This window comes from Cryptotermes secundus, unplaced genomic scaffold (assembly GCF_002891405.2).
Source record: "Cryptotermes secundus unplaced genomic scaffold, Csec_1.0 scaffold548, whole genome shotgun sequence".
NCBI lineage: Eukaryota > Metazoa > Arthropoda > Insecta > Blattodea > Kalotermitidae > Cryptotermes > Cryptotermes secundus.
This window is the reverse complement of record NW_019732380.1, coordinates 2,300,399-2,313,257: the sequence shown is the minus strand read 5'-3', so window position 1 is coordinate 2,313,257 and position 12,859 is coordinate 2,300,399. Positions and strand designations below refer to the sequence as shown.

Sequence of the window (12,859 nt, the reverse complement as noted above, 5' to 3'; positions counted from 1 at the left end):
CTTGTATAGCTCCCGTACTGTAAAAACGTGTAGACTACTGAAGACAGTGTGAATTGATTTGCGAATAGGGTTATAAATTGTGAAACCCCGCAACAGTGTGAACAGATTATTGCGAATAGGGTTATAAATTGTGAAACCCGGCAACTGTGTTATAAATAATTGTAGCCGAGACTGGTAAGTTGTTAAATAAAACAATTAACAATCTCTATGGCGTCTTCAGTGTCTGAACACGTTACATTTGGTGTCAGAAGTGGGATTTGGACTTACACAGGTGACGAACAAGATTCGAACTCGAAACACGCTACAGCTGTTTCCTCTTTGTCGTCTGTCTTCCAGAAGTGACAAGAAGACGAGGAAGAAGACGTAAGAAGATGCTGGATGACCTTAGGGACAGAAGAGGATACTGTCATTTGAAGGAGAAAGCTCTAGATCGCATTAAGTGGAGGAATTGTTTTGGAAGAGGCTGTGGACCTGTCGTCTGACAGATTACTGATGATGATGATGATGATGATGATGTCTGTCTTCCTATCGGTCGCCGCCTTTTCTTGATTGGCGTCTAATTTTGTCATTAAATCTTCTTTATAGGATTTCATGTTGGCGTCCATACTTGCCAGCATTTCTTTTTTGTCGGTTTTTCTATTGGCCTCCATCTTGGTTGTAGGCAATCACACACTTCTTAGGATGTGATACGCCAATGTAAGGAAGTGTTCACATTGCTGTCGCGAGGCATCCCACTAATGTTCTGTGTATCTAGTTTAACAAAAGACAATCAGGACAGAACCATTCACCCGACGGCACTTCATCCAGAGGAGGATCCAGACAGTTCATATGGTAGCCAGATCCACAGCAATCAGAAAGGAGTATCCAGTATTCACTATCACAACCACACACTTGACAGAATATTAGGTTCAGCAGATCATTATCTTCAAAATGGATTCATTGATCTGTTGGTTTCACAGGTATGCTATTGACAATTTCGCCATTCAGATGGTGTTGAACTTTTATGAAGTTAAACGTCAGTCGATCAATTGGGCAAGTATTGGTATGTGTTGACCATTCTTGGAGACAGGAAGCGCAGAATTTATGACCACAAGTGTCTGTAATACCAACCTGTTTTATGATGAATTCTTCTATGCAAATGATGCAGATGGGACTCTCTGTTAAATGCTCATTGTTATTGTCATCCGACATGTCAGCTGTGGCCCTGGACGACGTTGATAACGACAATGCTGCTTCAGTATCGCGGTCCTTGGTTGTGGGAAGAGCACCACTCTCAGAAACAGTAGCAACTTTCTCTGACTCCATTTCTGTTTTGAGCAAATTCTCACTATAATTCTTATTTCGTTCATTGCAAGGGTACAAAACTAATGCATGTCCAGTGACTTTTTGTCCTTCATCAGAACTGCCATACTCATCACCACGACTTGGCTGCAATTCGTAACTCTTGTCATCAGTATCCACAGTTCGCTGTACTTCTGCAGTAGGTGAGTGTTGAGGGCGTTCGGTATCACTACTACTGCTTTCAGAACGATTATGACTTATCTTTCTGCGCTTCCGGTCTCGTTGAAAGAGGTTGTCTGTATTATCCCTGTTGCTCTCAGACCCTTCTGTTCGGCGAGCCGATTTCTTCCTTTTTCCTGTCATCGCAGGTCTAGTAACTTGGCGATCAGTATCACTGCTGCTGCTTTCAAAACGATTATGACGTATCTTTCTGTGTTTCTCGTCTCGTTGAAAGACGTTGTCTGTACTGTCGCTGTTGCTCTCAGAGCCTTCTGTTCGGCGAGCCGATTTATTCTTTTTTCCTGTCATCGCAGGTCTAGGAACTGGGCAATCAGTATCACTGCTGCTGCTTTCAGAACGATTATGATTTATCTTTCTACGCTTCCGGTCTCGTTCAAAGAGGCTGTCTGTACTGATGGAGTTGCTCACAGAGCCTTCTGTTCGGCGATACGATTTCTTCCTCTTTCCTGTCATCGCAGGTCTAGGAACTGGGCGATCAGTATCACTGCTGCTGCTTTCAAAACGATTATGACGTATATTTCTGTGTTTCTGGTCTCGTGAAACAGGCTGTCTTTACTGTCGCTGTTACTCTGAGAGCCTTCCGTTCTTGTAGCCGATTTCTTCCATTTTCCTGTCATCTCAGGTCTAGGAACTGGGCTATCAGTATCACTGCTGCTGCTTTCAGAACGATTATGACCTATCTTCTGTGTTTCTCGTCACGTTGAAAGAGGTTGTCTGTACTGTCCCTGTTGCTCTCAGAGCAACAGGGACTCTGTCGCCCAACCCGCAGAAAGGGGAAATCGCCGAAACTACAAGCATCATGGGAAGGTCCTTACAAAGTAGTGACCCGGATAAATGATGTGGTATATCGAATTCAGAAGACCGCTAGGTCGAGGATGCTGGTTGTACACCTCGACCGGCTCGCGCCTTATCATGGAGCTGCTCGAGACGAGCAACCATAAAGTGGGGGAAGATGTAGCGGTTGGAAAGCAGAGCAACGGGGAGAGGGGAAAGAGTAGCAGGACAAAAGGAAGATGCTGCAAGAACAGCCTCCAAAGAAAACGAACGTGGTGCACCGTTAGGCTATTCGGGACGAACAGCCTTAAGAAGGGTGCAGTGTGACGTGTTGCGCAACGGTAATAGGCAGATCAACATCCTCCTCCCCCGCCAGCCGTGACGCGCCGAGCGGAGCCGAAGTGAGCCGAGTCCCAGCACACTGGTCGCTATGCAACGCGAGTAAACAATGCACAGCGGTTGCTAGGCAAAGCGGGTAAACAGTGGTTGCGAGAGACGACGGTAATAACAGCGGTACACAGTGTTGCTAGCACGACTGCGGCAGACAACAGTGGTGCCCATTACGTGGTCGTGTTCTGTGTTGTCCGGAACGAGGACACATAAGGAGCAGCGAAGGCTATTCACAGTCAGTTCCGAGCAAGCCTACGAGTTAGTTCTCCAGTCAGCAGTGAACTTGTAGCCGTCTTCGGAGAGAGTTAAAGTGTATCAGCGCCGAAGACAGTTCTCAAGGCAGCCACCTACAAGTTGACTTGGAATCTAGCTAGCGGCGAGGTACGAGTTACGGACACGTGTGTGTAACTGAGTAATAATTGGGAGTGTGTGATACAGTTACACTTGTAAAGCTCCCGTACTGTAAAAACGTGTAGACTACTGAAGACAGTGTGAATTGATTTGCGAATAGGGTTATAAATTGTGAAACCCGGCAACTGTGTTATAAATAATTGTAGCCGAGACTGGTAGGTTGTTAAATAAACCAATTAACAATCTCTATGGCGTCTTCAGTATCTAAACACGTTACAATATATTTTCTGTGATGTGACTCAATGAAAGTCTGTGCCTTTGTATCAAACTGCACTGTGTCAGATTTTTATTTTAATATTTACCGCCGTGACAACTTGCAAATTCTTATATTTCTCCAGTTTTAAAATTCGCTAATGGATTAATATATTATTTTAACACAATATTTAAAGTGTTAGTGCTATATAGGACAAAGAAAAAATATCCGAAGCCAGCAGATCCTCAAATGAATTGAGGATCTGCTGTAACTCTTCATAATTATCATTACCTTTATACCGTTATCAATGAAAACTTTTACTCATAACTCACTCATTCATGGAGCCGAAACCTTCTTGAGAAGCCGCCAATTGTGCAGCTACTCAAGAAATTCCTAACATTTTATGGAACCCGAAGGTTCATTACGTGTTCACAAGAGCCCTCCACTTGTCCTTATCCTGAGTCACATCAATCCAATCCATACCATGCCATCCTATCTCTCCAAGATTCATTTTAATATGGTCCACCCACCTACACCTTGGTCTTCCCAGTGGTCTCTTTCCTTCTGACTTTCCCACCAATATCCTCTATGCATTCCTCTTCTCCCACATTCGTGCTACATGACCTGCCCACCTCATTCTCCTTGACTTGATCATTCTAATTATACTTGGAGAAGAGTACAAGTTATGAAGCTCCTCTTTATGCAGTTTTCTCCAACCTCCTGTCACTTCATCCCTCTTCGGTCCAAATATTCTCCTCAGCACCCCGTTCTCAAACACCCTCAGTCTATGTTCCTCCCTTAATGCCAGAGATCAAGTGTAATACCCATACAGAACCACAGGAAAATTATAATTTTGTATATTCTAATTTTATGTTTGTAGATAGAAGAGAAGACAAAGGTTTCTTCATAACACATTCAGAAATATGTAAGATTTGGGGTTTCCACGGCGGAAATAATGAAGAATCCCGTCTTCTGGGATGTGGCGCCATGTAGATCTTGTGTGAACCGAAGTTTCGGTGGAAAGTATAGCCTACATCTTCAGGGTAAAAAAATCCGCTAGCGATGAACCAGCGTGAGCAGGTGGCTGCAAGCTGATCTATTGCATTTCATGAATACAGAGCTCAACAATCACACGTAGCAGGAACTCAGTCACCAAAATAATTTCAAATGGCAACAGCGCAAATTGGTAACGGCACCCGCGGCTGTTTCAGACATTATGTTTATTTATTCGTCGATGCTCTCAGAATCTCCGATCATACGTAGCGTCACATGCTTGGGGGGGAGGGGGAGATGTGGGAGGAGGGGACAGTGGTCTAATTTAAGGAACAGTCGCGGTATTTGTCTGGAGGGACTGAGAAAAACCGCAGGCCCTCCAGACAATCGATAGAGCTAGTCTGTATCTCCGGAGCCCGATACCAACATAATGCAGGGTATATACACCAGACAACATAAACCATCTACGAGAGTTAAGACAAATATTTCAAAACGCCACATTCATGAGGTCTTACACCTATGGTAATGCAAAATATAGTGGCCAGAGTCTGTAAGAACATAGTCGGACTAAAATGAAAGCTAAACTGAACAGACCAATTCTAAAAGAAATTATTTTGAATAAAAAGCATTATCATGGCTGATGTCCAGAAAGTCGATAATTGTATTAATATAACATTGTCACGAAATTTGAGATGTTATTAATCTAATCTTATCGAACACTGGAGACACGAAGAAAAGTGTTAGCTCAGTTCTGGTTAATTATGTGGTTCTGAGTGTTCGAATAGAATTATATCACGGACCGCGGCCTGTACATCACTGCTATAGACAAAACCAAACCCTGCCCACTATCTCTTGCACAATAATATGAGTCCATTGAAAAGAACGGAGGTGAACTAACGTGCCTTTGTAGATTTTTTCGCAAAATCCAATCCAGACATGTAATCAATAGTCCTGTCTCTCTTTTAATTGTTCTCTACGATATTACTATCAGCTACCTGCTAACTACTGCTCGTTAGCAATTAACGGATCTATCCTGATCGAGTTGTGTCCATACAAATGGCGGAGTCATTAGGGCCTACAGGGAATCGAACCCGTCTCTGCAGGAAGTCATTACGTTCTTCTAAAACCCATTTAAATCATCGTGGTAACTGTATGCAACACCTGCTTTTAACATTTAAAACAAAAAGTCTGCACCTTTCTCCACATAATATTCTTTTTATATTCTATACAGTAAAGTAATACATTTAAAATAAAAAGCGATTATATCCCTAAACAACATTAAGAGGCTGATCTCTGTAATTAAGACGCATAGTTTGTTCTCTGTGAGGTATAAATTGAAATTTGTAGCACGAGATAGCGCAGTTGGTTGAGGCACCATGCTATAAGCCGGAAGGTCGCGGGTACAATTCCCGATGAAGTCACTGGATTTTTTTTTTTCAATTTGCCTAATCCTTCCAGCCGTACTATGGCCTTGGGGTCGGCACAGCCTCTAACAGAAATGAGTACCAGGAATCTTCCTGGGGGTAAAGGGCGGCCAGCGCCTAAGGCTGACAAACTTACCGCCATCTGTAAGCCGATTATCTAGAAAATGTGGGAGCCTCGACGTCTCACAACCCTATGGGCCTCCACGGCCTGTTACAGGAATGACTTTAATTTAGATAGAGTCACGCTTCAAAGTTTTAGTTATAAAATGGCATTTGATCGATTTCATGAGGTAGTAATTTTTTTTTGTCAGAAACTATCTTCGTCACATCTTTATTTTCCTGCTCTTTCCTTCCTTATCAGTTTTGTCTTCTTTCATTTATGTGCCTTTAATTCCCCCTCCTTCCATTTAATTTATTGGTTGAAAAGGGATGCTCACCCAACACAGGATGGTTCAACCTGAGGAGGCCCCGAATTAATAATTACAAAAAAAAATCCTTGGCTTTATTTCGCAAGCGAACTCTACCGACCGAGCGACCGCCGCTTGTCGGCGAAGTTAGTGCCAACTTTCGCGGATAGACGGTGTCACGTTGTCAGCGCAATGAATCCCCACGGCCGTTAATCTCGGTTTTCAAGACAGGAGCCCCTATTTCCTTGAAACAACTCTTCAATTATCCTCACGAGGCTGAGTGAACCTCGTTCGAGACCCACCACTTCTCAGAAAATTTGGTAGCGACGAAAATCGAACCCGGGACATCTATTTGTAGCCAAGAACGCTGACCACTGGTCGACATAAGCGGTCAATAATTATAAATATCGCAATAGTTTACAGATCAAAAAGAAACGCTATATTTCGCAACACTAAACAAACATCGCACTGCTGACGATCTGAAATTGCTGAAATCCCTCCTGCTATGAAGGTTGTAAGGTTCTCGAAGATGGAGCGTCCTGTCGGCCTGTGTCTTTAGGAGAATGTAACTAAATTATCTCCACATCTACAAAGGTACATGTACACCATGTTTCGTTATCATCGGTAAATTAGTAACTGGTTTATAATTATCAGGTCTGGTCCTCCTCCGAATAAATCACTCTGTATTATCCCTACATTCGCTTGGAGGGACTGAGAAAACTAAGAAAAGGTGTAAGAATAGGCGGCGTTTCGATCGATATTCCAACTGGATTCCTCCGGAATACAAGTCAGAAACTTCGCCATTTTAGCGAACTTGCTCGGTTCGAAACCGGCGTGACGCGTCATAAAATCACTAATGACTATACATGCATGTTACCGTAAGATTACGTCTCCATGTACAGACGGTGAAGTTCTGTAGCCTTATTCAGAATTTTATTTATGTCAAATTACTTTCAGTCCCTTAATTTGGTAATATGCAGATATGGGCGTCTGAGGGAGTGTAAAGGTAAAGATAAAGTTGTCCCTGTGTGTAATTAATTAAGCACTACGCCATGAAGGTGTATGGGGGGAGTTGATGTACAGATCCACGTTTTCTTGACCTCGGAACTTTTTGGATGTGAGTGGTCAGTTTCACTCCCCGGCTGCTTTACCCCCGAGGAAAGAGCTCCGGTACCCATTGGATAGGCTGGGTGGACCCCAGAGTCGGTCTGGACCAGATGGGGAAGTGAATGTATGACCGTAACGGGACTCGAACTCCGACACCTCGGCCGTCCAGCCCGTAGCCAGTCGCTATACCGACTGAGCTATCCCGGCTCCGAGTCTGTGAGGGATAAACCATACATATTTACCCTCCATCATTTAAGAGAAAGTTAAAAAAAAGGTAATATTATAAATAAAAATAATAAAAATGATAAAAATATTTTTAAAGTTCGAAACTATTCTTCCACCTTAAATAATTTAGGGATGTTTGTAAAAAAAATAGCCATTTAGGCTTTAAGTATTTAAACATATTTTCTGTCTTGCCTTGAAAAACACTGCCCCACCCTTACTAAAAATTCCACCGGTGCCCATGTGTGGAATTCCTTTACGGATTACCAAACATCCCAATAACTTCCGTAGAGAAAGCGGAAGAGGCCGCGCACAACACGACGCCCTATACTGCTGCCCCCTCACTTCCCTGTTGTGCCTTTCTGTTCGCAGTTCACTGTATAGACAGAGAGAGAATTGAGGTAGGCCATGGTTTCTCCCCTCCACCTATTGTTTAGTTATGACCAAGTTTCCCACCACCAGTCATATTTCCGAGTAGGCCGGAGTCTTGTGTAGTTAAAGAGATGAAACTGAATGAAAACAAACTATTTCGACGCATAAAACAACCATTAGTTTGTTTCTCCTTTTGTTATATTATCGTTTTATTGTTTTTTCTTCTTTCTCTGTCTCTTTTTTACTTTTATTTCGCAAGCCCCGGTAGAGTTTACACAGGAACTTTGGAAGGGGTGTCTAAAAGAGAAGACGGAACGATATTCTCGTCTTCTTCGAGATTCCCTAAGTGCTGTGCTGTCACTCCGCCCTCTCCTTCTCATGGTCGATATAGAGCATGTAGTGACAGTACGTTTTTTCACCCATCACGATAATTTTTCATTCCTGGGATGGGACGTTACCTCGCTGTCGCTGAGAGGCCGGTGGAACGAAGAGGGTGGTTCATTCGTTGGTTGCTTGCTGGTGCTAGAGCAGTGTTGCCAGAATTTCCCCCCCCCCTCCACAGTAGATCGATTTTTACTAGGGAAAAAGAGGCGGTTTTGATTGTCGATATACGAAAGTACGGAAGGCTGCAACTTTGCATTACGTACGTGGGTGCATAGACGGGGATGTGCCCCAGCACCTCGGTGTAGCGGGGCCCCGGATGCAAGTACCTCATCAAAGCAGCTACGAACCCACCGGTCTGGACATGCATGTGTGCAGCAGACGGTGCACTACAGCAACCCCTCTGTGCCCCGCGAGCCTTAGTCCTGGCGCCGACGCCGACGCTGACGCCGCCGCCACCGACGTCACTACTGAGGTTGCTGCATACGTTGGATCTAGGGCACCAAACTACAGACATACCCATCACAAAATTCCCTACAGGTTTGTTTTCGTTGTACACACAAACCAATACACGTAGCAGCACGGTGACGAGAACAGAACCGAACTGTCGCATTGAAAGTCAATGTGCAAATTATATAAATGCAATGAAATGAAAGTCCATTCCACGGAACACATTCAGGTCATGTTGCCCTACTCTGAATAAAACCACGAAGAGGCCGCTCTATAGCTCAAGTGGTTAGTCGCTGGCTTCCCACCGCGGCGGCCCGGGTTCGATCCCGGGTCTGTTCAAGTGGGATTTGTGGTGGACAAAGTGGCGCTGGGGCGGGTTATCTCCGAGTACTTCAGTTTCCCCTGCCAATCTTTATTCCACCAAATTCTCTATCATCATAATCGCCCGGGGCAGGCTACAATAGGCCAGTCAGTGGCCGCCGTGCCAAGTGAATCCAGCTGGACTCCACCCCCCAATAAGCGAATGTAAAAAAAAACACGAATAGATAACTGACTCCTTTATGCCACAGTACGAACTAAGAACAATTTTAGGAGTGGAAAATATGTCATATATCTTGTCTCAATTATTATTGCCTGTCACGGTAGCCGAGCGGTCTAAGGCTCGCTCGGAAGCCGGGATCGTGGTTTCGAATCCCACGCATGGCATGGATATTTGGTATGTGTATGTGTTTTTTCTGTGTTTGTGTTGTCCTGTGTTTAGGTAGAGGCCCGCGACGAGCTGATCACTCGCCCAAGGAGTCCTATCGTCTGCAAATTATGATCAAAATGCAAACACAAAACTTGACACCGTAAGGTGTAAGAGGAATGGATTAAGTAAGTACATTATTATTATTATTATTATTATTATTAAATAAGAATTTAATTATTATCATTATCATTTTTAAAGAGCCGGGGTAGCGTAGGCGGTGTAGCGACTGACTATGGGCTTGATGACCGAGGGGTTAGAGTTCGAGTCCCGGTAGGGTTAAGAATTTTTCTCTTCTCCAAATCGTCCAGACTGGCTTTGGGGTTCGCCCAACCTCCTATCCAATGGGTACCTGAGGCTCTTTCCCTTGGAATAAAGCGGCCGGAGCGTGAAACTGACGACTCACCTCCGTCTAGTGCCGAGGTTAAGAAAATAAGGATCTATACGTCCACTCTCCCATACACCTTCATGGCGTAGTACTTAATTCTTTGAGCACATGGACAACTTTACATTTTTAACATTATTATTATTATTGTTATTATAGTGATATATTTAAAATTTTAATTGTTTCTTGCTGTAATATTTTATATTACCTATGGCTCTCCCAGGCATTATAATAATTGTATTATTTTAAAATTATTTATTTCACTTTTCGAACTAATTAATACTAACTTTGACGTTAATGAAATTATTAATATTCAAATGACATAAGTTGACTCTTTTGTGCGACCTACGCATGAACAAGTTCAGAATCCTTAGGAAAGCGAGAGGCAGGAAGACAACGTAACAGGCAGCTGGGATAGTTCTTCGCCTCGAATCGTATTTTGTTTATTCAAATCCGTAATTATCTAAGAAAAAAATTGGAGATAAAAGCAGAAATTGGCTTTGTTCGTAGGCCTTTGTAGCTATAAACAGCCTCGTGCCCTTCTGTTCACAATCCTATCCGATTCACTCTTCATAAATAATGCTAGTCTTCATCACAGCAGCATAAACATGGAACATAAAAATTAACAGAACCATTTTGGATTGGGCAGAGAAAGATCTTACGAAACGGAAGTAATAACGCCAGTCGTAAGCGATTAAATCTCTTGTATGGGTATGAAACTTGGTCTCTCACGTTTAGAGAAGAATTTAGGATGTAGGATCTGAGGTTATCACAGTGGTGGTTATGAGGATAACGCTGTTAGGTTCATAGAAAGTCAACCGACGTTTCTTACGGAAATATTGACTTCACTTTAAGGACCGAAGCATAAATGAAGCAAGCAAAGTTTGCTGAGAATTCAACGGTATAAAACTCGTCATTTGTCACATAAATTTTCGGAGTATTAATTCCCTTTATTTGTCCCGCGTATCTTTCAAGTCCTACATGTCTACGTTTAACGTCATCTCCCACGAATAAGACGCGCAAATAATCAACCGTAAACAATCTCCATTAGATGGTAAGGTAAAGGTAAAAAAAAAAGGTAAAGCTATCCCTGTAACAGACTACGGAAGCCCATAAGGTTTTGAGAGGTCGAGGCTCCCACATTATCTAGACAGTCGGCTCACAGATGGAGGTAAGATTGTCAGCCTTACGAGCCGGCCGCTCTTTACCACCCAGGAAGATTTCTGGTACTCATTTCTATTAGAGGCTGAGTCGACCCCAGGGCCATAGTGCGGCTGGCAGGATTAGGTCAATTGAAAAAAGAAATCATTTTATCGGTGCTCGAACCCGAGACTTTCAGGCTTGTAGCATAGTGCCTCAACCAACTACGCTACCACGTCCCCCTTCCATTAGATGGTATACTGCATTTAACATATCCGGATAAAAGCATGGTCAATGCTCATAATATAATAAAACCAATGGTGTTGGTACCATAAGTGTATTGCTTCTCTCCAGCGATGATTTATATCCAGATATTTCTCTGGTGCAAGGCCTATTACGTGTGGTTTCAATAATGTAATATTTTCTTAGCTCTCGTAGATGGTTTGTGCCGTGTTTGATTTATGTACCCTTTCTTGTAGCTGGCATAGGTGTCCCGAGGTAGGAACTAACTCTATCGATTGGGCCCAACTGAGCAGGTTTTTCCTGAAGACCCATACAGAATTCAGTCTCCGAAACGTTGTGTTTTGAAAAATAAAGAGGACGGTTTTTAGATAAAGACAAGACGATAGATAATGTCCAAGAAACTAATATTTGTAACAATGTACAATCGTCACAAATATTTATATCTTATAAACAAATGACTGCTGGCCTACTCGTGACCTATTACATAACTTACGACCACGAAGCCCGTTAAAGTTGTAAAATTCGTTGCTGTAGTAACCCGAAACTGTGACGCGACAGTGTTAAATCTCATGCTTACGAAAATTAGTATAAATGTAAAGAAAGATAATTCTTGAGAACTCTGAAAACCTGATCAGAGAAGGACGCGAACCAACAGGGAGTTGCGACACACAGTTTGAGAATCTTCAGGTTTGTTGGTATGGACTTAGTTGTAAGATTTGAGGTTCTCACAGGGGTCTTTATGAAGAGTACTGTCTTCTGGGATATAACGCCGTGCAGTCCGTTGAAAGTCAACAGACGTTTCGGAGGAACATATCACCTCTATATTCAGGGTCGAAGAAGAAGGCAAAGAAGACACCAGCCGAGTGTCGACTTGACACCTACTTTCACACTGATATCTTGTTCGGCTTATTCGACACTGCAGATGGAGGCTATATGTTCCTCCGAAACGACTGTTGGCTTTCAAACGGACTACACGGCGTTATATCCAAGAAGATAGTTATCTTGTTTAGTTGTTGGTTACTAAATTAGTTCTCTGACGTTCGTCTTATGACACTGAAGATGGAGGCGATATGTTCCTCCAAAACGTCTCTTGACTCTCAACGGACTACAAGGCGTTATATCCCAGATGATAATTCCCTTTTTTAGTTGCTGGTTACTAAACTACTTGTAGTTCTTAGACGATCGTCTTATGACACTGAAGATGGAGGCGATATGTTCCTCCGAAACGTGTGTTGCCTTTCAACGGACTACAAGGCGTTATATCCCAGAAGATAGTTCCCTTATTTAGTTGTTGGTTACTAAAAGAGTTCTCAGACGGTCGCCTTATGGCACTGGAACCCAGGACCATTGTGAACGGCTCTGTGAGTTCCGGATTACGTGGCGAAGAAGTGATTGGCGTTCCGTGACCATGAGCTGTGTCATGGTCCAAAGGCTGCAACGAAACGTGACGTGGTTGAAACAGGTGCCAGAGGACACCGCTAGCAGCGGATGTTGGACGCAACTCATTGATACAGATCTGTCTCTGCATGCTTAAGTCTATTTTAATTCAGACTCACTTCGCATTCACATGATTCAGATAAGCGAAAGTTGTAATGTGGATGGTTGACTCATGCATTATTTAACGACACTTTTTCAACTATAAATTATGCTTAATACAGGTATATGTAAAGTTGTCCCTGTGCTCAATTGGTTCGGCACTAT

At 43.1% G+C, this 12,859-nt stretch overlaps 1 protein-coding gene across 1 annotated transcript; it reads right to left on the bottom strand.

Annotated features, from left to right (window-relative positions):
• Positions 1-936: 936 nt before the first annotated feature.
• LOC111867608 (protein gar2-like) lies at positions 937-1,974 on the bottom strand. The gene has a single exon (XM_023857601.1). It carries the CDS (start codon positions 1,972-1,974, stop codon positions 937-939), a length of 1,038 nt encoding a protein of 345 aa, XP_023713369.1.
• Positions 1,975-12,859: the final 10,885 nt, after the last annotated feature.